The sequence below is a fragment of the Emydura macquarii genome, unplaced genomic scaffold (assembly GCF_026122565.2).
Source record: "Emydura macquarii macquarii isolate MOO-44397 ecotype Brisbane River unplaced genomic scaffold, CSIRO-AGI_Emac_v2 contig_2897, whole genome shotgun sequence".
In the NCBI taxonomy this organism is placed as follows: Eukaryota; Metazoa; Chordata; order Testudines; family Chelidae; genus Emydura; species Emydura macquarii.
Window position 1 is genome coordinate 29938000 of NW_027133034.1, and position 20683 is coordinate 29958682.

Genomic DNA, 20683 nt, shown 5'->3' on the forward strand with positions numbered 1-20683 from the left:
TGAGAGGTATATTGTTATATGAAAATGTGCATCCTGGAGGTCAAAGGCCAAAAGCCAGTCCCCTCTTTCCAGTGTTGGAATTATGTGCCATCCTGAAGCGTTGGGTCTTCACAAATTTGTGGAGTATTCTTAAATCGCGCATGGGCCTCCATACTTCAGTTTTTTTCTGGGTTAGAAAATAATGTGAGTAGAATCCCTTCCCTCTATGCTGTGCTGGTACTGGTTCTGCTGCCCATACGCGTATGAGTTGGCTACCTCCTATTGCAGTAGATGCTCATGAGAAGGGTTCCTGAATAGGAACAGATAGAGAGGGAGAGAGGTGGGATGCAACAGTTAATCTCAATTAGCTCAAATACCCATCTGTCTGATGTGATAGTCTGCCAGGCTGGGTAAAATGGGGTCAGATGGTCTCTGAATGGATGGGAGGTAGTGGTTGTTTCCAGCACTTGAAGTTGTGGGTATCTCGGGCCTTCAACCAAAACCTTAAAATTGTTGTCTTGAAGGAGGTTGCTGGAACACTGAAAGTTGAAATGGGGGCTGTCGTCGTCTTGTGGGTCTCTGTTTCTGTCTTTGTGGATTGTATTGCATCTGAGGTTATAAGTAAGTTGCAGACCAGAATATTTGTATTTTGTAATATTTTCTCTGTTTTTTCTTATCAAAGGCATGTATATATGCCCAAGGATTTCAGTGTCGCTCTCGAGTCCTTCAAGGGGTGAAGAGATTCAATAGTTTTGAACGCAAATAATTCGGGTCCTTCAAACGAGAGATCCTTGACCATTGATCGTACTTCTCTGGGAAACCCAGACAAATAAAGCCAGGAAGAGCTTCACATGACTACTGCTATGATGATGGAACATGCCCCTGTGTCTGCAGAGTAAAGTGAGGCCAGCAACGCTGTTTGATCGGTAAGATGGCCCTCCAAGATGTTAGCCCTGAATTGTTCTCTCTTTTCTTCCAGCAGAAATTCAATAATATTCAACATTTTTGAAAGATTTTATGATTGCACTAGGTGTTAATGGCCAACGTTTATGTCCTGAAGTATTAAATTTCATCAACTGTAGGGACCAGAAAAGCTTTTTACCAATCTGCGAAGCATTACACAACTCGCTAGGTGTATTATGGATATTTTCACTTTCCTCTGAATCATCACATAATGGTCATTACCAGAGTACAGCAATTGGTCTAGACAGATCTCCTATAACAACCTTTATGTTCCTTTGGCTCCACAGATTTGAATCAACAGATAAAATACAGATTTTAGAATGAATGCATTTTCTGTCTATATAGGTTTGTTTCTGGTTTCCACTCCGTCACAAAAATATGTTCCAAGGGAGTCAAACATTGACTTTACGTAGAAATTACCAATACAAACTGCAAACCGTAAGCTCTTGCAAAAAAAGTTTAGCTAACTCAAATAAAAACAAATATTTCATATTTTAGCAGTTAGCTAACATCAAAACTTGCAACAAAAGATGTATAAAGCTAGTGCACAAACTGCTTTGAAAAATTATCAACTGAAAAAATCTAAATCTGAAAAAGACGCTTGCAGCTGTAAATATTCATATTATTTTTATCCTTTAAATATTCACCACATACCTATTTACATTGCTTTTAAAAAGAAATATATAGTAATAAGAAAAGGGGAATGAAAAAACGGTCAGAATCTGTTGAAAGCATATTAATCTCAACTGAATTTCAATGCAACAGCAACAGTAATATTTGAGGAAATGACAAAATTAAGTGGAAGCAGATCAAAAGTTACTCATGCAATCAACTAAGATTCACACTGTAATCAGATGACCTATTTAATGTTAACAATGTAATGTTTTATAGTTTTCAATTTGTGTTTTTTCTCTACTAGTTATTTTTAGAAGCTTTGAAAATAAACCCATTTTTCCTGCCAAATTTGTCCTCTATTTGACATACATTTTATTTTGATTTGTTTCTATTAAGCAGCATAAGCCAACTTGTCTCATTTTATTTACTCTGCTACTCAGCAGCGTCAAAGTCAGAACAGCAGGCTAGTATACAGGTCAAGGAAAATTATTTTTTAGCCCACTGCTGCAGCAGAGTAGCAGTAAAAGTTTACATATTGCTTCTCAGCACATCACATCAAAAGAATATTTAGGGAATTTTTGTCTAATGCCTCTTTCCTGCTGACACAAATGTGGATTTCAAATCTAGAAGACAGTCTAAATCTTATACTCTGCATTTCATCCCAAAATATCCCAGGACGCATTATAAACTATGGCCCCAATCCTGCAAAGGAATACACCAGTGTTGACCTTTACTCCTGCACAAAGACTCTCTCAAGTGATAAATTTTAAGGCCCAAAAGGACCATTGTGATGAGCTAGCCTTCACTCCAACGTAACACAAGTCTTTCACCAAGTAATTCCTGCATGGAACCCTGCATTTAATACCAGACGGGTGAGATGACTTGTGAAATGTGGTTTCCAATTCTGATATCCCACTTAAAAAAGGATGTTGATAAAGTAAAATTGAAGTCAGAAGAGCTGCAGAAATGATTTGAGGACTGGAAAATGTCATACATTTAGAGACTCAAGAAATTCAGTCTATTTAGTTTACCACAGAGGAAGTTAAGTGGTGATTTGATGCCTGACCCTTCCCATTATAAGACCCTATTTTTCAGTTGCTTATAACTTTACCAAACTTTAACTGTTTGAAATGAAATTTTCCATGTCAGGTGCCTACCTGAGGTGGATTTTTTTTTTTTTTTTTTATTTTTTTTTTTTAATTTCAGCCAAAACAGTTCAGCTATTTCAAAGAATAAGGCAGGTAAATATATGTTGTTTTGCCCATGTTAAAAAATTCTTGAGAACTTTACTGGAGAATAGCTCTAGCACTTCTATGTTCTGAGTGAGTGATCTGAAATTTGGCAGGGGGTGGGTTTTTTGTCATGGTTGAACCTTTTGCTGTTGCTATGAAACTCGGCCTAAATTTAGCTAAATTATAAACCTTTTTAACACGTTGCAGTTGGCACATGCTCAGTTCAGACTTCTTAGATGTTAGCAGCTAAAATTTCCAAAGATTCCACTCTCACTGAACATACTCATGCCTCTCGCAGCTCATAGCCATGACGGATTGCACATGCACCATCCCAACAAAGCAACTGAGTTTGCTCCAGCCCCAGGGATGAAGCTGAACTTCCTCTATAATGACTGCTCCTAGCTGGAGCCAGGCCAGGCACTGGAACTGAATCAGGGAGCCTGTCTCTTCTTTGCCATAAATGACCTCCATGCTAGCACACAGAAGTGTGGAAGAGGAAGCTGTCTGATTCAAACTCAGAGGAGACAAAAGGTGAAGCTCCATGATTGGGAAAGGGCAGGCTGGCACTGGTGGAACAAGGAGATGGGAGGCAGGGGAAAGGAGAAGTTGGGACTTTGGGCAAGGAGACTTTGACTAGGATGAGAAGCCTGGTAACTGGAGAGTGGGATGGAGCACAATATCCTTCAGAGCCTGGAATGGAACCCAATATTCTTGATTCCCACCATCTGTCCACTGTCAGCAAAAATCTCTGAAACTGTCTGGCAAAATGTCTGTCCCCATCTAGTGTTGGTCCACATGGAGGGTAACAACCCACTCTACTAGATCACAGGCTGGACATCTGTGCACTGGATCTAAAGGATCCAACTCTGCTGTTGAATTGTGACAGTATGCTATTAAATGATGGAATTTGTTTTTGATGTTTGCTTTTTTAAAATCCTAGGAAATTTTACATACCCATTAAATTGCAAAGTCAAGCAGCCAAAAATTCAGAAATACCAGAAAGTACAGGCAACCTTAATTCATCTCCCTTGTGTGTATGCATTATGATAACAGTCTCTAATTACATGACCCCAAACTATTTTTTTCATAGGACCCCTGCCTCATTCAATACACGGGATGGACAAGTTCTGGGGATGAATCAGGGTTGTGTAATAAAGGAAACTGTTGTCTGTAGGACTTCTAAGGTTAGCAGTCTGAAAAGTCAGGTCTTAAGTGTCACAAAATTGGCACCAAAAACTAGTGCAAGTTTTTTTTTTATTTAATGTCTCTATGCCTCAGCTCCCCATCTATAAAATGGTGAACACACACACCCCACGCTGTCACCTCCCATGACTGTTAGGAAAATTAATTAATGTTACTGGAGCACTCAGATACTGTAGTGCTAAGCACCATAGAAAAGGTCATAAGGAAATTAATATTTCTGCCTTCAGAGCATATTTTGAATAGCACACAGTAAATATGACATGCCACACATTGAACAGCGGAGAGAAAGCAAAATATTGAATAGCTAGTCTTTAAGTGAGCACAGTGTACCCTAGAAAATGAATGAGGCAGAGGTCCTGTGGAAAAAAATCTTATGTGATCATTTTTGTTCTGTGTTTGTACACGATGAGGTCATGCTCCATGGCCACAGATCCTAGGCACTCTAGTAATACACACAACAAATAAAAAGAACAAGAAGAATGGAATTAAAGACTGTGTCATAATGTAAACAGCACAAAGGGGCTGAAGTAAGGTTTTGCAGACAACTTTATTTCTGATATTTCCTAACTTGAGGTCTCAACTTTGCAACCTTAATAATATTCTTTTAACAGTTATTTTGTGTCCAATACAGAGAATCTCCCTGTCTATTCTCACTCAACATGCCCTTTTTTATACATCCAAGGATTGCATTAACCCTTCTGGGGACAGCATTGCATGAGAAGCTCATGCTCATCTGCTTATTCACCATCACCACTAAATCCTTAGGGTCACAGCTTTCCAGAAGGCAGTTTTCCATCCTACATGTGCAGCCTACAATCTTAGTTCCTGGGTATACAATGTTTTATTTGGCTTTAACTAAACTCATATTTATTTGTGGACACTTTACCAGGTAATCCCGATGCTCTCTCTAGGTGATCTGTTCTTACACTCTTCACCTCTCCACCAAGTTTTATGAAGAAATCTGTAAGTGTTATAATCAATTATTTTATATTTTTTTCAAGATCACTGAAGAAAATATTAACTAGTGGTGGGACAAGAACCAATTCCTGCAGGACACCAATGGAAACACACCCAATTGATGATGATTCCTCATTAAATATTACCTTTTGAGATCCATCAATTAGTTTTTATGTGGTACATTGATTTTTTACCATGCTAATTCTTTAATCAAAATGCATACCTAAAGAGAAGCCCAGGTATATTGCATCAATATAGTAACCTACATCAAACTTACTTGTAAGTCATGGAATCCATGCCTGCAGACACTACACAGTATAAGGAAGGAAAGTTTTGGCCAAAGACCCTAGGACAAAAACCTCCCCCTAAAAAAATGTATTGTGGGATCTTCAACATTCATATATAGCAAGCATCAGTTTTTAAAATATCATCGAAAAGAACTGCACACAGTAAACATATTGGAACTCAATTTATCAATCTTAGAAAAATGAGGGACTGAGTCGATATAGTTAGAATTTAAACTCCTTATACCAGCTATTCTTGGTGTTTCAAACCTGATACTTAGCCAACCCTCTAGCTATGTGATAATTATAAGGTTGAAATTTAGGCTGTGAAAGACTGGCTGTACCTGTTTAACATATCTGCTCCTTCTTTAAAATCTTGCAGTAAAGAAAATTTGTGAAGTTAGAACCTTTACACTTAATACCAGTTTACTAAGCCTCAGTATAAAAAAATTGAGTAATTATAACTCAGTTGTGCATTTTAAAAGATATTTTAATTAGCACTTTAAAAAATATTTATACAGTCACTATCAGTTTATACATATTGCATATTTAACGATAGCTGGCACATAAAATATGCTTAATAATTAATACCGCTGCAAAGTCTTTTGTAGATAGGCAGGAAATAATATGGCGGGGTTGGAAATAATTGAGGGGCAGTTATGAGCCAAACATTTCCCTTCTCATTTTTTACTATCCTATTGCTGTCCATGTGTATGGCTGCAGAACTTATGCATTTTCACTCCTGGTCTCCCTGTCCCTTGCACCCAACTTTTTAAAAGAGGTTGCACTTATATAATAAAGAGGTTGAAATTATCTTTTGTTTCTTTAATTCTAGTATCAGCTTTAGTTTTTCTATAGGAAGTACTAGAGTGTTTCTTCTTCAACTTTTCTAAAAGTACCCACTTCGCTGAGCCCAGCAATCTTTTTGGACATAAGTCAGCTCTGTAATGCTTGCCCCCCCCCCCCCTTTTTTTTTTTTTTTTTTAAAAAGGCAAGTTTTTCCTATGTAACATTATGGAAGTGAAGGAAAAGAATTAAATGCAACCAATAAAAAATTTGCAAAAAGGGTCATGCCCAATAACTTTCTAAAAGGAAATATGAATCAAATGCAGACTGTCTAGCTTTTAAGAATTCTGAACATCTCAAGAATTAAGAACACTCAAACATCCCACTGTGAGAAGCTTGCAGCTTTCTTGGTATTGAGTACATAATCTGGTATCTAAATGTGTAAATAGATTTTAATTTCTAGCAAATGGAAATCTCTCTCTATATATGGTCACAGGCATGTCCCAGACCATAACAAGTTCAGAAGAGCCATTGACAACAGCAATGGGCTGAGGCATCTGACTGATAAGGAATTATGCATTTTATGTATTCTCAATAGATAAACACTCTTTTCTCTAGTCTATTATTAAATTAATATTGTGCTTTACCTGATTTAAAAGTTAGTTCTCCTTGGATTCTTAAAGCATCTCATAATTGTCCTATGACTTTAGCGTCATGGTAATTTCAGTAGTCTTACTATGCCTCCTCTTAGGAAGGCTACTTCCACCAGTACTTGGAATAATGAAATAAAGATTACAAATTATTCCCTCTCAATCTTATTTGACAATCCTAGAGGCTCATATTTATTTAGAACAAGAAATTTCAAAACATTGAGCCAAATTCAACAAATCTACACCTTCCTAAATTGGATGAATTCAGAATGCCAGCCTTCTGCCTGGCAGCCCAAGTTCCTTTTGGATTCTCTCTTCCCCACCCCTCAACTCTCTCTCTCTCTCTGAATTTTTCATGGGGGCTTCTCTAGTTATGAGGTGCCTGGTGCTTTCTGCTATTTACAAAATAAACATGATGAAACAAAGACATGGCTTTCTTTCCATTAAGCGTAACACAAACTAGAGTGCTGCAGCTCAGAAGTGCCAATCTGGTGTTCACATATCTACATTCTTTCTTTGGTCAGATTATCCCCTTGATGGAGTTCTTCTCCCACCCCACCCCCTTTTTTTCCACTAGACACTACACAATTAGAGCATGTTTATCTGCCAGAACACAAGAATTACATCTATTTTTAATTAGATACTAATTTTGTTCTAACACTGGGAAATTTCCTTTTTAAAAACCTTAATAAATTACATTCTGTATCACTTAAAGAGAATTGTGTGACCCTTACTCAAGGTCATAACCCAAAGTTTAGAAATGCTGTCACACATTAACTGGTGTGAGAATATAATATTAATTGAATAAGAATGTGCTACAAGCACATACAAAACGAAGCTGGGGTTGAGGTAAACAGTGGTAGGACAGGTAAGTCAGTCCTAACAAAAATTATTTTATTTTTGTTTGTAGCACTCAGAAACTTTGGAAAATACTAATTTCAAATACTCAGTTCAGCAAAACACCAGCCTCAATCCTATATTACTTGTGAACTCAAAACTCTTATTGACTTGAATGGGAATTTGGGGTTCAGAAGAAATGCGGGATCAGGCCCACAGTGAGCAGAAGAGAAAGGAATAAAAGCTAGAGCATACTGGGATTACCAAATCTTTTCCATTTCCTAAAGAAGTACAAGCACTACTGGCTATTTAGGAACTATAATAATGAAGAAACTTGCAGATGACACCTTTGAAAATCAGACAGAATGATAATATAATGACTTAGCCAGATTTCTTTTAAAATAAATCTGAAAAGCAGTAAATACAGTGAAGCCCAACTATGTTTGTTTTTATTACCTAAACCTCTCAAACTCACTCCCACCCCAATGGTCTATTGCATTCACCTGTTGTTTATTGTCTGAAATATAGAATGTAAGTGTCCTGAGGCAGGAACTGTTTTCTTTGTTAGTTATCAGTGCAGTGCCGAGCATAATGGAACACTGACTCTGGATAAAGGTTATAGGTACTAATGTAAAATAAATACTAAATATAAAGAAAAAGTGAAAAGTTATTATACTCACACACTCCACTGTTCACTGAAAACAAGGTTACTTGCCATTAACTGATGTTCTTCGAGATGTGCTGCTCATATCCATTCCACTATAGATGTGTGCATGCCTCCGTGCACGGTTCCGGGAACTTCTTTCCCCTTTGCAGATATTGTAGGGCCAGCTCTGGTGCCCCTGGAGCCCCGCGCACATGCCATGGTATATGAGGCGCTGCCGGCCCTACACCCCCTCAGTCCCTTCTTTCTGCCAACTCCGGCAGCGGGGACGGGGGGGTTGGGTTGTGGAATGGACAAGAACAACACATCTCGAAGAACATCAGTTACTGGTAAGTAACCTTGTTTTCTTCTTCGAGTGCTTGCTCATGTTCATTCCACTATAGGTGACTAACAAGCAATACCTTGGAGGTGGGTCGGAGTTACCGATGAGCTGCCCTCAGCACCGCTCTGCCAAATCCCACGTCCTCTCTCGCCTGCTGGACGATGGTGTAGTGGGACCTGAAGGTATGCACTGACGACCAGGTGGTGGCTTTGCAGATGTCCTGCAGGGGCACTCTCTCCAGGAAAACTGTAGATCAGGTTTGAGCTCTGGTTGAGTGTGTTGTGATAGTTCTCCGAAGCAGCAACCTCACCTGCTCATAGCAGTACTTGATGCATGACGTAATCCACGAGGAGATGCGCTGGGTGGAGACAGGTGTGCCTTTCATCCGGGCAGCCACTGCGACGAAGAGCTGCATCGATTTCCAGAACAGCTTTGTACGTTCGATGTAAAAGGCCAGGGCTCGTCTCAAGTCCAGCGAATGCCATCTCCTCTCCTCCTCCGAACCGTGCGGGAGAAAAATATCTTGATCACAATGAAATTGGGAAACCACCTTAGGCAGGAAGGCTAGATGCGGCCTCAACTGCACCTTATCCTTAGAGAATACTGTGAAAGGGGGCTCCGAGGTCAAGGCCCTAATCTCGGAGACCCTCCTAGCTGAGGTAATGGCCACAAGGAAGGCTACCTTCCACGAAAGCATGAGCAGAGGGCATGAAGCCATGGGTTCAAAGGGGCGCCCTGTGAGTCTCAAGAGGAACAGGTTGAGATCCCAGGGAGGCACCGGGTTATGGACCTGCAGATAAAGCCTCTCCACCCCCTTGAGGAACCTAACCGACATGGGATGGGAGAACAGGGACCCCTCTACCAGCTGATGGAAAGCCAAAAAGGCCACCAGGTGAACCTTCAGCAAGACCAGCACCAGACCCTGGAGCTTTAGCTGGAGCAGGTACTCCAGAATCACCTATACAGGCGAGAGGCTGGGCGGAATGCCACGGGACTTCGCCCAAGAAGTAAACCATTTCCACTTAGCCTGATACACGACCTGTGTGAAAGGTTTCCTGCTGCCAAGCAGGACTTGTTGGACCTGCACCGAGCAGGCTCTCTCTTCCTTTGTCAGCCACAGAGCCTCCAGGCCATGAGGTGCAGGGAGTCCAGGTCCGGGTGCAACAGGTGACCATGATCCTGGGAGAGAAAGTCGTGTCGACTCGGGAGCTCCAGGGGTGGGGCGATCGAGAGATCCAGCAGCCTGCTGAACCAGTGCTGTCTCGGCCAGGCCGGAGCAATGAGTATAATGTCCACCCTATCCCTCTTTATTTTCAGCAGGACCTTGGGCAGGAGCGGAATGGGCGGGAATGCATACATGAGGGTCCCTATCCAGTCGATGAGGAACGCGTCGGAAATCGACCCAGTCTCGCGACCCTGGAGCAAGCAGAACCTTGGGCACTTGTGTTCTAGCTCGACGCGAATAGGTCCAGTTGGGGAATGCCCCACTTCTGGAAGATCATAGCCACCAACTCTGGGTACAACGACCAGTCAAGGAGGGGTAGAAACAACCTGCTGAGGCAATCTGCCTCATCGTTCCTCACTCCCGGGAGGTGAGAGGCAGTTAAGTGGAAATCGTGCCTCATGGCAAAGTCCCACAGATGGGTAGCTTCCTCACAGAGGGCCGAGGAACGTGCTCTCCCCTTCCTGTTTATGTAGAACATGGCTGCGGTGTTGTCCGTCAGCACCTGTACCACTCGCCCTTTCAGGAAACGGAGGAACACCTTGCACGCTAGGCGAATGGCTCTCAGCTCCTTCACATTGATGTGCAGGCTCCTCTCTTCCCCTGACCAGAGCCCCTGAGTGTCTAGGTTGGCACTGATGTGGACTCCCCATCCCACATCTGATGCATCGGAAATTAGGGTGACCAACGGGACCAGCTCCCTGAACGCAACACCCTTCATCACTGCCACGGGAGTCCGCCACCAGTTCAGGGAGCCTAAGACGGGTGGGGGAACTGTGACCACCCAGTCCAACAGGTGTCTGCTCGGCACATATACCGAAGCCAACTATGCCGGAAGTGGTCTGAGCCTCAGGCGAGCTAGTCTCACTATGTACATGCAGGCCTGCCATGTGGCCTAACAGCTATAAGCAGTGCTTGGCTGTTGTTGTGGGGAATTGGTGCAGCTGGGAAATGATAGAGACCATCGCCTCGAAACGTGGCTGAGGCAGGAAGGCTCTGGCCTGGGAAGCATCCAGGGTGGCCCCAATGAATTCTATGCATTGCACTGGGGTTAGTGTGGACTTCTGCTCGTTTGTGAGCAGTCCCAGCCTGCTGCACATGGAGCAAGTGAGGGTCACGTTCCCCTGCACTTGGGACCTGGACCTGTCCCTGATCAGCCAATCGGCCAGGTAAGGAAAAGTTTGCACACCCTTTTGTCTCAAGTGGGCAGCCACTACCGCTATGCACTTGGTGAACACCCTTGGAGCCGAAGATAGGCCAAATGGTAGGGCTGTAAACTGGTAGTGGGAGCCAGCCACCGTGAAACGAAGAAAACACCTGTGACTGGGGAGGATAGACACATGAAAGTATGAGTCCTTGAGGTCAAGGGTGCCATACCAGTCTCCTGGATCCAGGGAAGGGATTATGAAAGCTAGGGAGACCATGAAAAATCTGAGTCATTTGACATATTTGTTTAGACGACGCAGGTCTAGTATGGGTCTCAGACCCCCCTCTGCCTTTGAGATGAGGAACTACCTCGAATAGAACCTCTTCCCCCTTGTGCCTTGAGGGACCATTTCCACCGCTCCTACGTTGAGGAGGGTGTCCACCTCCTACGTTGAGGAGGGTGTCCACCTCCTACGTTGAGGAGGGTGTCCACCTCCTACAAGAGGACATGCTCGTGAAAGGGGTCCCTGAAGAGGGACGGAGGAAGAGGGTTGTTGGGGGGGAGGGGGTAGATGTAAACAGTAGGGCGTAGCCCCCTGAGAATATCCCAAGGACCCAATGGTCTGAAATGATCTTTGCCCATTCGGGATAAAAGGACCTTAACCTGTCTAGGAAGGGGCAGGGCGGATCCAGGAGAGCAGATGGGGTGCCTCCCTCGGGCACACCATCAAAATTGTCTCCTCTGGTTGCCCGACCTCCTCCTGTTGGGGAGCTGGTTTTTCCTTCTAAACCCCCTATTCCTATCCCTATTCCTATAGGGTCGAAAAGGCCTGGGCGGAGGCCTTGGGAGTGGACCTGGCTGACCTTGCCTGTCTCTCTGGTTAGCTGCATCTAACACCAGGGTTCCCGGGGTGGGGTGAGTGAACAAATTCTCGAACCCTTCGGCTGGGACATAATACTTTTTCTCAGCCACCTGTGACATAGGGGCGACCAAGGAAGGGGTTGCCACAGGGCCTTTACAATTTTAAAGGACCCTTTCGTGGACTGGGAGGGCCACTCTCGCTGGGTCAGCTGCCACAAGCACATTAAAGAGACTATCTTCGGCCTCTCCCAACTCCTTCACCTCCAGCCCCAAGTTGGAGGCCACTCTCTTGAGCAGCTCCTGGTGCGCCCTGAAATCCTCCAGTGGTATGAGTGATCTTGGCAGACTGCCTCGTCCGATGAGGGGGAAGAAGCCTGCCGATGAGCGTCCTGTAGATGCGCCCACTGAGGGTCTCTCCATGGGGTCCAACTCCTCATCCAAGGAGTGGTGTCTATGGGCCTTCTCTTGTGATGGAGGTACGGACTGCACCCCTGATGACAGGATGGATTGAGGCCCCAGTCCCATCTGGATACCCCATGGGGCCCAATAAGGCCATTGTTCTGGCCATTGACCCTGGAGCCAACCCGGGACTGACTGCGTCACAGGCTGTGGCGCTTTGTGAGGGCGTCAGCTCTCTCGACAACTGTCCTCCCCGGGAGACCCCGAGCCACTGGACTGACAGTACCATGTATGTCCTTTGTCCCGGGCGCCCTTCCATGCCGGGGACAACCCTCTTGACGCCTGCAACCTGGAGGATGATGAGGACTGCCTCCGTTGCCGCGAGCGGTGCCGACAAACAGAGGTGCGCTCTGAAGAGCGTCATCTCAGTACTGAAGATTTCCAGTGCTACTTGCCTTGCGGCCCTGCAGACCCTTTTGGTGACCGAGGTCGGCACCACTCTGAACTCCTCGGTGCCGAGCCAGACTCTGGCAACTGATGGCGACCGGGTTCTGCGCCGCCTCGGTGCAGGTGAACTCCTCGGTGCCGGGTCCTCCGACAGCAACCAGGTTCTGCGCCGTCTGGGTACGGGCGACCTCCTCGGTGCCAGGCATCTGGAACGCGATCTGTCCGAGCACCGCCTGGCAGACCTCGACCGGTGCCCCTTCCTGGCATGTGCTCTCTCCGATGCCGGGGATCAATGTCGGCGCTGAGAGGGAGACTCCGCGTCCTGTGTCAACGCAGGCAGGCTCGACGACGCCAACCTGGAGTGACTGCTGGGGGAGCATCTCTGCTCTACTCCTGAAGGCTGTCTGGCAGGAGATCTTCCTAACCGTAACGGGGATCTCCACCAACCTTCAGGGGGACCCAATGCGGGTTTCCCCCGTGACACCAGCCCCTTCTCCCTTGGCAGGGGAAGGGATGCGGAGGTGGCCTAGGCAAGGCCAACAAGGCTCTTGCCACCTGAAAAGCCTCCGGTGTCGATGGCGTCAGCAGGGGCACTCTCCCACTTCCAAGAGTCAGGGGAGGCTCCCTCACCGGAGAAGTCTCAACCGGGCCAGGTCCAGTGCATCTCCATGCTTGACCCTGCCCATTCGGACAGCACAGGGGAGTGTCCGCGCTCCATGCGCTGATTCTTCCTCTTCAGTTCCGGCGATGTTGCATGGTGCTGAGTCAAGGCCAGTGCCAGCGGTGCGCTTTGCACTGAGGTCACGCTCGGTGAAGAGGTGGAGCAGGCCGGCTCGGAAGCCGGGCGGAGCGCTGCCTCCATCAGCAGGGCTTTCAACCGAATTTTTCAGTCTTTTTGGGTCCTCGGTTTAAAAGCCCTGCAGATCTTACATTTATCTTTTCTGTGCGCTTCCCCCAAGCACTTAAGGCAGCAGTCGTGGGGGTCGCTGAGCGGGAAAGCCTTCCTGCAGGAAGCACACGACTTGAATCCTGGCAACCAGGGACTTGCCTTATCTCTAACTACTCTAAACACACCTAACAACTACTTAACTAACTAAAACTAACTTAGAATAACAAACAAGTTCAAACAGAGGGAATAGTACTTGCTGAGAGCAAGGCTAGTTCCAGCAACCGTCACGGATGGAAAGAAGGAACTGAGGGGAGGTAGGGCCAGCAGCACCTCATATACCGTGGCATGTGCACGGGGTTCCAGGGGGCACCGGAGCTGGCCCTACAGGATCTGCTAAGGGGAAACAAGTTCCGGGAACTGTGCATAGAGGCGTGCACACACCTACAGTGGAATGGACATGAGTAACCACTCGAAGAAGAATCTCATTTATTCCAAAGGTAAAAATGCTTTTCAAAACATACAAAGAAAAGTATTTAAGATCCCAAACAATTATCAAATACACACAGACTTTAAGATAGGGACTTTCAAATGACTCTGAGGGATTTGGGTATTCAACTTCCTACTGAAATTCAAAGTTATCTGGACACCTACCTCCCTTAGACTCCTTTGAAAATCCAGTGTAAAACTACAAATAAATACATACTTAAATAAAATAGTTTATAAGTTCCTCTTCCATTTAAATGTCAAGAGCCAAGTTAAGTCCCTCAGGGTCTATGTTTTCCCTGCTAGTTGCTATAACCAGTATCTAAAGCATAATAAGATGTAGTAGAGAGATCACAGTTGGAACTCTACATTATTAATAGCATTGACAGCATCCGCTGCTACACCACCACGACAGTCAACCTGTTTTTTTACCTATTTTATGCTCTAAATAAACCTAACAAAAGGGTGAAAGAAAAGCTTAAAAGAAAGGGCCATCACATATCCCCATGAATTCTATATGACGACAATTAACCTGTCTTATTTCAGCTTTGTGATATTTCATCAACTGAGCTCTCAGAACAGAAATGTCACCTTGTTTTTTTATAACTATTTCCAGAAAAACAATTATTATTAAAGGCAATAATAAAAAGAGCTAAAATTACCACTATTTATTAGTCACAAATAAAATACCTTTAGCCACAGCTTCTTTATACTTCTCTTTCGCAGAAGTAACTTCTTTTATTAATTGTCTGTAACTAGATTTTAATTTCTCCAGTTCTGTCTTTGTGACCTATGAAGAAAGCAGAAATAGGAAAGTTATTTAAACACTCACCCTCAGGAGTTAAAGACCTCTTAACATTAGGAAAAGATAATTAGAGGATTTTATTTCTAAGACATTAAGGATGTATGCTTTTTTCATTATTTCAGGGATGCTCTTGAATATATTGTCATATACTGTAACTAAAAGAAAAAAGAAAACAGTATGGTGTGTAAGGAGGCCCTGCTGCCATCACAAATGTATGGGGGAGCACATCAGGACATCTGACTTATTATTACTAATATGGTGAGTGTCCAAACAAATCTTGCTAGAAAAAAAAATCCAGGATTTTAATTAGCTATTTTTTACTCTTATCTGATCCCTCGTTACACTAAAATAATTTCTTCCAGAGCGTAAAACAGAAAAGTGACAAATGAGCTGATGGTTTTTAAAAATGTCTCAAAAGCCATCTCAAAAGCTTTTGGTTAGAAGAGCTAATCTCTCATGAGCCAGGCCACCAGTTATGAGATTTAGAGGAGCAATTGGCTCCTACAAAAAGATCGGGAATGTGTGTCAGAAGGATACTTCTTTCCATAGACAACTGGACCAGCTCTGTATTTTTGGGAGAAGAGACACAAGAATAGCATTGCCTTTTACAGCTCAAACCTTTAGCATATTGTGGAGGAAATGAAGTGAGCAATAGACTACTAGCTTGAGAAGACATTCCTTTCACAAAACAGTGTGCTCTAGTATCAAAAGCAAAACCTGAAGAGCTATGCATTGACAAGAGAGGCAAAAGAGATCCTTTAACAGAATGACCTCAAACATTCACGGTGGACTAGAACACTATGGAAAGGAGAGATTTACCTTTTCAGAAAAATGGTCTGCTCTTAGGCCAATACACATTTTTTCTCCATTATGAGGAATGTGACAATGGGAATGCCTGGTGCTCCTGGTTCTCTTTTGCTAGGTCTGAATTGCTTTACAAAACTAGCAATTGGTTACCTGTCAGAATTCCACAAAAAGCAACCAGAGTACTTCTTTCAATTCTTGGCTCTAGTCTAGACCAATTACAGGGAGGTTTATGTCAGAGCAGGACCATTTCTTGAGTTATCCTGGTCCCCACAAGTATGCATGCATGCATGCGTGCACATGCATCCACCCACCCACCCCCAATCAGTCAGACACCCATGTGTTGTTAAAATAGTCCAATAGACAGTGGGCAGGGAAGGACTTTTTGACAGACTAGACCTACAAATTCCCAAGGAAGAAACTGAAGTACTATGAAGCAGTTAGTTTCTGCAGATATATATCCCGGGCAATGATGAGAATGATCAAACAGACTCCATTTTGAAATTCTGAAAGGATGATCAATCAATGAAACCAAAGTAAATAAATGGAGTTGGTCTCCTAAATGCTGAGGGTACTGCTGTTACTCATTCCATGATTAGGGGGTGCTGAGCACAATTAGAAACTAGTTCTTTTAGAGTAGACTGGAAAACAAACAAAGGGAAATGGGATAGTAGTTAGAAATCTTTGTATTTATCTCTTAAATGGATCTGACTCAGTTGTATCACATTATGCTCTTCCATGAGTGATGAAAAGAAAGCAAGAAGCTCCCTATCTGGAAAAATCTAAGAGAAGATAGATAATCAAAATGATCTTCAGTCTTATCAACAGGGTGCCTTAGCCCATCCCAGCAGCGGGTGTAAATTCTAATGCAGACCATCATGTCGTAAACCAAGTGTCTTGTGTGGATCCTGCTGGTGCGCACTAACAGTTCCCTAATGCATGTTAATGTAGCTCTGTTTCAAACAATATTACATTAACGAAGGACAGTTAGTGCATAACATGCTCGTATGCATTAGAATTTACATCCCTGGTGATATGGATTAAGGCATTGTGTAGAGATCACTGAAGCAGGTATCTACAGATCACAGCCCTGATTGCTAATATCTGATCTTTTTGTCTTAGGGGATGTCTACGCTACACAGTTAAGTCCATTTAATATAAGTCAACATCCAGCTGCTGCAGTAATTAAGTCAGTCGGGAGTGTCCACACTACACTAGTTTCGGTGGTGTGCATCCTCACTAGCAACACTTGCACTGATGAGAAGAGCAGTGCACGTGATCAACTATCCCACAGTGCAACTCGCTGCAGGGGATTGAGGGAAGGGCATGCAATGCCTCATGGGACCAAAAAACATTGTTGCAGCAGGGAACTGGAACATGACTTCAACCTCCCATGATGCAGTTTCCTCCATCCCTCCCTACCCTGATATCAACAGCAAACAACCCATACTTTTTCATGCCTGTGATACTGAGATAGAAAGGGTTAAGCCATTAGCAGGCCAAATTCAACCTTTAGAGACATATTAGAAGAATATATAAATGGTAAGTAAGGCCATTCCTAATAAATAGCTAACAAAACCATACTAGATAGACTGAGCTTTGAAATGCAAGTCTGTATTGTTAACGAATAGGAAGTAATTACTAATTATATTGATCTGTTTACCTATATTTTGATAGATGCTAAACTTCAGTTCCCGTCTGTTACTATGTTCTATTGATACAGAGATCCAAAGGGAATATTAACATTTAGATGAAACTTGGGTGTAATAATATCATTGTCTTTATTTCTCTTGGAAGTCTGTAGTAAACTATCTATGAATGGCTTGAGATGGGGATTTACCTTATGCTGTTCAATGCAGCTAATTACCTTTGTGTGCTAGGAAATAGAGATTTAACTTCAAAACAACTACATATGTTCTTCACCAAAGGAATCCCTGCTTTATTAACTACCATCAAGATAAGCAAAGGACTATGAAGAAAGCTTCAAACCTGATCCTGTCATCCCAGATCTGCTTAAGGTTGGTGAGGGGAAGCTTGAGTCACAAGACTGAGGTTATCAACTCAAGTCTGGATTAGCCTGCTAATTCTCATGGAACTATCTGAACAAACTCTATATGGATTGCTTATTGGATTATAACCTATGGAAGTGATTCTGAAAGAACTTTTTGCAACTCAGCAGCGCACCATCTCTACTATGAAACAGAGCTAAGAACTTTATTCATGTCTGTATGTATAATGATCTTTTAACCAATAGTCTCTCTCTCTTTTTAAAAAAATCTTAGATTCATTAATAAGAATTGGCTGTAAGAGTGTATTTGGGTAAGATCTAAAATATTCATTGACCTATTGGGTAATGTGCCCAATCTCTTGGAATTGGATTGTTATAACTTTATATATGATGAACAAGATTTTCAGGGATCCTCATCATTTTTGACTTGGCTGTCTGGGTGGGAGCCCAGGGCAAGATTGTTTTAAAGGAGCTGCATTTTTAGCTTCTGGGTAATCAGTAAGATATTGCAGAAGCTGATTTGTTGCCGGATTGGTGAACTTAATAATTAGAAATAACCAACAGTTTTGGAGATCATATGCCCCATTCTTTGCCATTTGCCCTGACTGAGCAACCTCAGTGTGGCCCCTTCAGCAACCATGGTCACAAAACCATTTTTTGGAAGCCTGGCTTAGCCGCGTGTACACCATAGCCTGAAAAGTATGGACCATGCTCAGCTGTGCACTCTTGCTGTGAGCATTATGAACATCTCACGTCATATCCTGCAGTATTTCCACAGCCGAGACAGGAGCTGCTACGCAGAACACTGCGGTGTCATTCAAGCAGCCCTGCTGCAAGCCAGAGAATAAAACAATTCCCAGTTGCTGCTGGCAGTTCCACAGCAACTGAACACAGTGGAGCGCTGTTTCTGGTCCCAGGAAACAAGCACTGACTGGTGGAATTGCATCATTGTGCAGTTATGGGATGACAAGCAGTGGCTGCATTACTTTCAAACATGGAAAGTCTCTTTTCAAGAACTTTGTGCAGATCTTTCCCCAGCGCTGAAACACAACAACACTAAAATGAGACCTGATCTGACAGTGGAGAAGCAAGTGACAATCGCTCTGTGGAATCTTGCAATGCTAGATTCCCCACTGACCAGTAGTAGTAGCAATCAATTTGGAGTTGGTAAATCCACCATGGGAGCTGGTACCAAGGCAATAAGAAGAGCCCAGCAAGGAGCTCTGCATCTCTGGGTGGCTTTGAAAACCCATTTCAATTATGAGCCACAGTAATGTGCGCCGCTTATCTGCGTTGAGCCTTCCCATATTATCTCCTCCATTGCATCAGTTTCCCAGTACCTCCCCTTCCCTCACCAAGCCCCCATGCATAGAATACATAAAGAGTATTTCGTTTGCAAAATGTTGACTTTTATTGAAACAAACATAAGGAAACTGAAAGAACAGGAAAATAATTCAATCTTGGGCAAATGGGGTGATAAAATTGGGAGAGGAAAAACCAAGTCAGTTTGTCTGTGAAAGCACAGAAGTCTTGCCTGTAAAAGGTCTTCAAATGGCCACCTATTTTTCTTAGTACCCTAACCCAGTGTTGAGTGGAAGGATTACTGCACCTCTCCCCCACCTCCTGAAAACGTTTGGGAGAGGGGAACTGGGAACAGGCTAATGTTTGCAGGCTGTTCTGCAGGGGGCTGCAGAGGGAGTCTAGCCTCAAACTGCTTTTCTTGAAGCTCAATCAGATGCCTCAACATGTCTGATTGGTCCTTCATAATCCACAGCCTCTCATCCTAATTGGAATGCTCTCCAGTTCCACATGTCCAGGTTTTCAGACAATTATATCCTCCAGACTCTTAGCTCTCATCAGCTGTCCCAGAGGCATTCATTATCTCACTGAACACATCACCACAAGTTCTCTTTTTCCCCGATTTCTAATCTGCGAAAGCCTCTCCGCTGATGTGGAGGACGTGCTGAAGGCCAAGATTTCCACTGTAAGGTATGCAAAACACAAGGCAATAACTGTTAGTGCATACCAAGTCTATAACATGGTTGCTATTTAAAAATCACTCCTCTTATTACACTCAAGTGCAAGTCAGAACCTCATCAGAATCCCTAGCTATTCAAGGAACCAGTTTGCTTTTCCAGCCACGACGACTATGACCCAGCTGCATAGGCGACAGGCCTTGTGTTGCAACTTGTGGGAAACCTTCATTGGGAGCATAGCTGGGCAGGCGGACAATGCCCTTATCAACATGGACAGTGCTTTGAGACCAGGGACTAGAGTTAAGCTTCCCAAAGTGCATTCTTTGTGCGAGGTGGCTCCGGGATGGCGGGGGGGAGAGGGTAGCAGCCACAAGGTAACACAGGAAGACCTTCCCTCCCCCATTCCCTTAATATTGCTGGTAGTAGTCACCCTGGGCTTCCAGATTCTGAGGTCAACTCTGACCCCTGCCAATCAAACTACCAGCAGGTAAGGAAAACCATGGCTGAGGTACCCAGAAACCAGCATGGGTGGGGGATCACATGCTCTATTGTTTACAGTACTTGTGATGAAAACTTCCACCATTTGCCCTAGGTGAGCCCTATGTGATATCAGTCTCCTGAGGGTAACAGAGGCAGCAAGGGAGTAGATGCTGCAAGCGTCTGGGTGCAGACCTGATCTTTATGCTGTTATGCTCTATTCCGCAATGATGCCAGCAAGAGTGAATACTGGAGTGGTATGGGAAAGTATCCTATCATGGTGGAAGAAATAAGACAGCCCTCCCCAGAAACCTTCTGTAAAGGATTGCAGAGTACCTCCATTAGTTTCCTGGAGATCTCCATGAGGGATTCCTGGGCCATCCCTGTGCACACAAAGTCTTTTCCAGGCAGCACCCTCAGCATAGTTGAAGTGGCCACTGGCAAGCAGATACCCACTGCACCTCATTTTTTCTTCACATTACACACAAAATATGAGAGCATGTAACCCCTACAGTTTGACTGGAATTGCAAACTCACCAGAGGTCCCTTTCCCAGCATCATGCTCGGCCGCAATGCTGTCCTGTGACTGGCTGGACTGCTCCAGAGATAAAAATAGCTCCTGGCGAGAATGGATCCCCTGCTCGCCTGTCACCCATTCTCCTTCTCATCCAAA

At 43.8% G+C, this 20683-nt stretch overlaps 1 protein-coding gene across 9 annotated transcripts in view; it reads right to left on the minus strand.

Moving 5' to 3' along the window:
- Nucleotides 1–20683, minus strand: part of FER (FER tyrosine kinase) — a 316011-nt gene that overhangs the window by 251242 nt on the left and 44086 nt on the right. For all 9 annotated transcript variants that reach the window (XM_067569167.1, XM_067569169.1, XM_067569168.1 and 6 more), the window contains one exon: nucleotides 14631–14730. In XM_067569167.1, the coding sequence (XP_067425268.1) occupies nucleotides 14631–14730 (100 nt within the window). The remainder of the gene's footprint in view (nucleotides 1–14630; nucleotides 14731–20683) is intronic.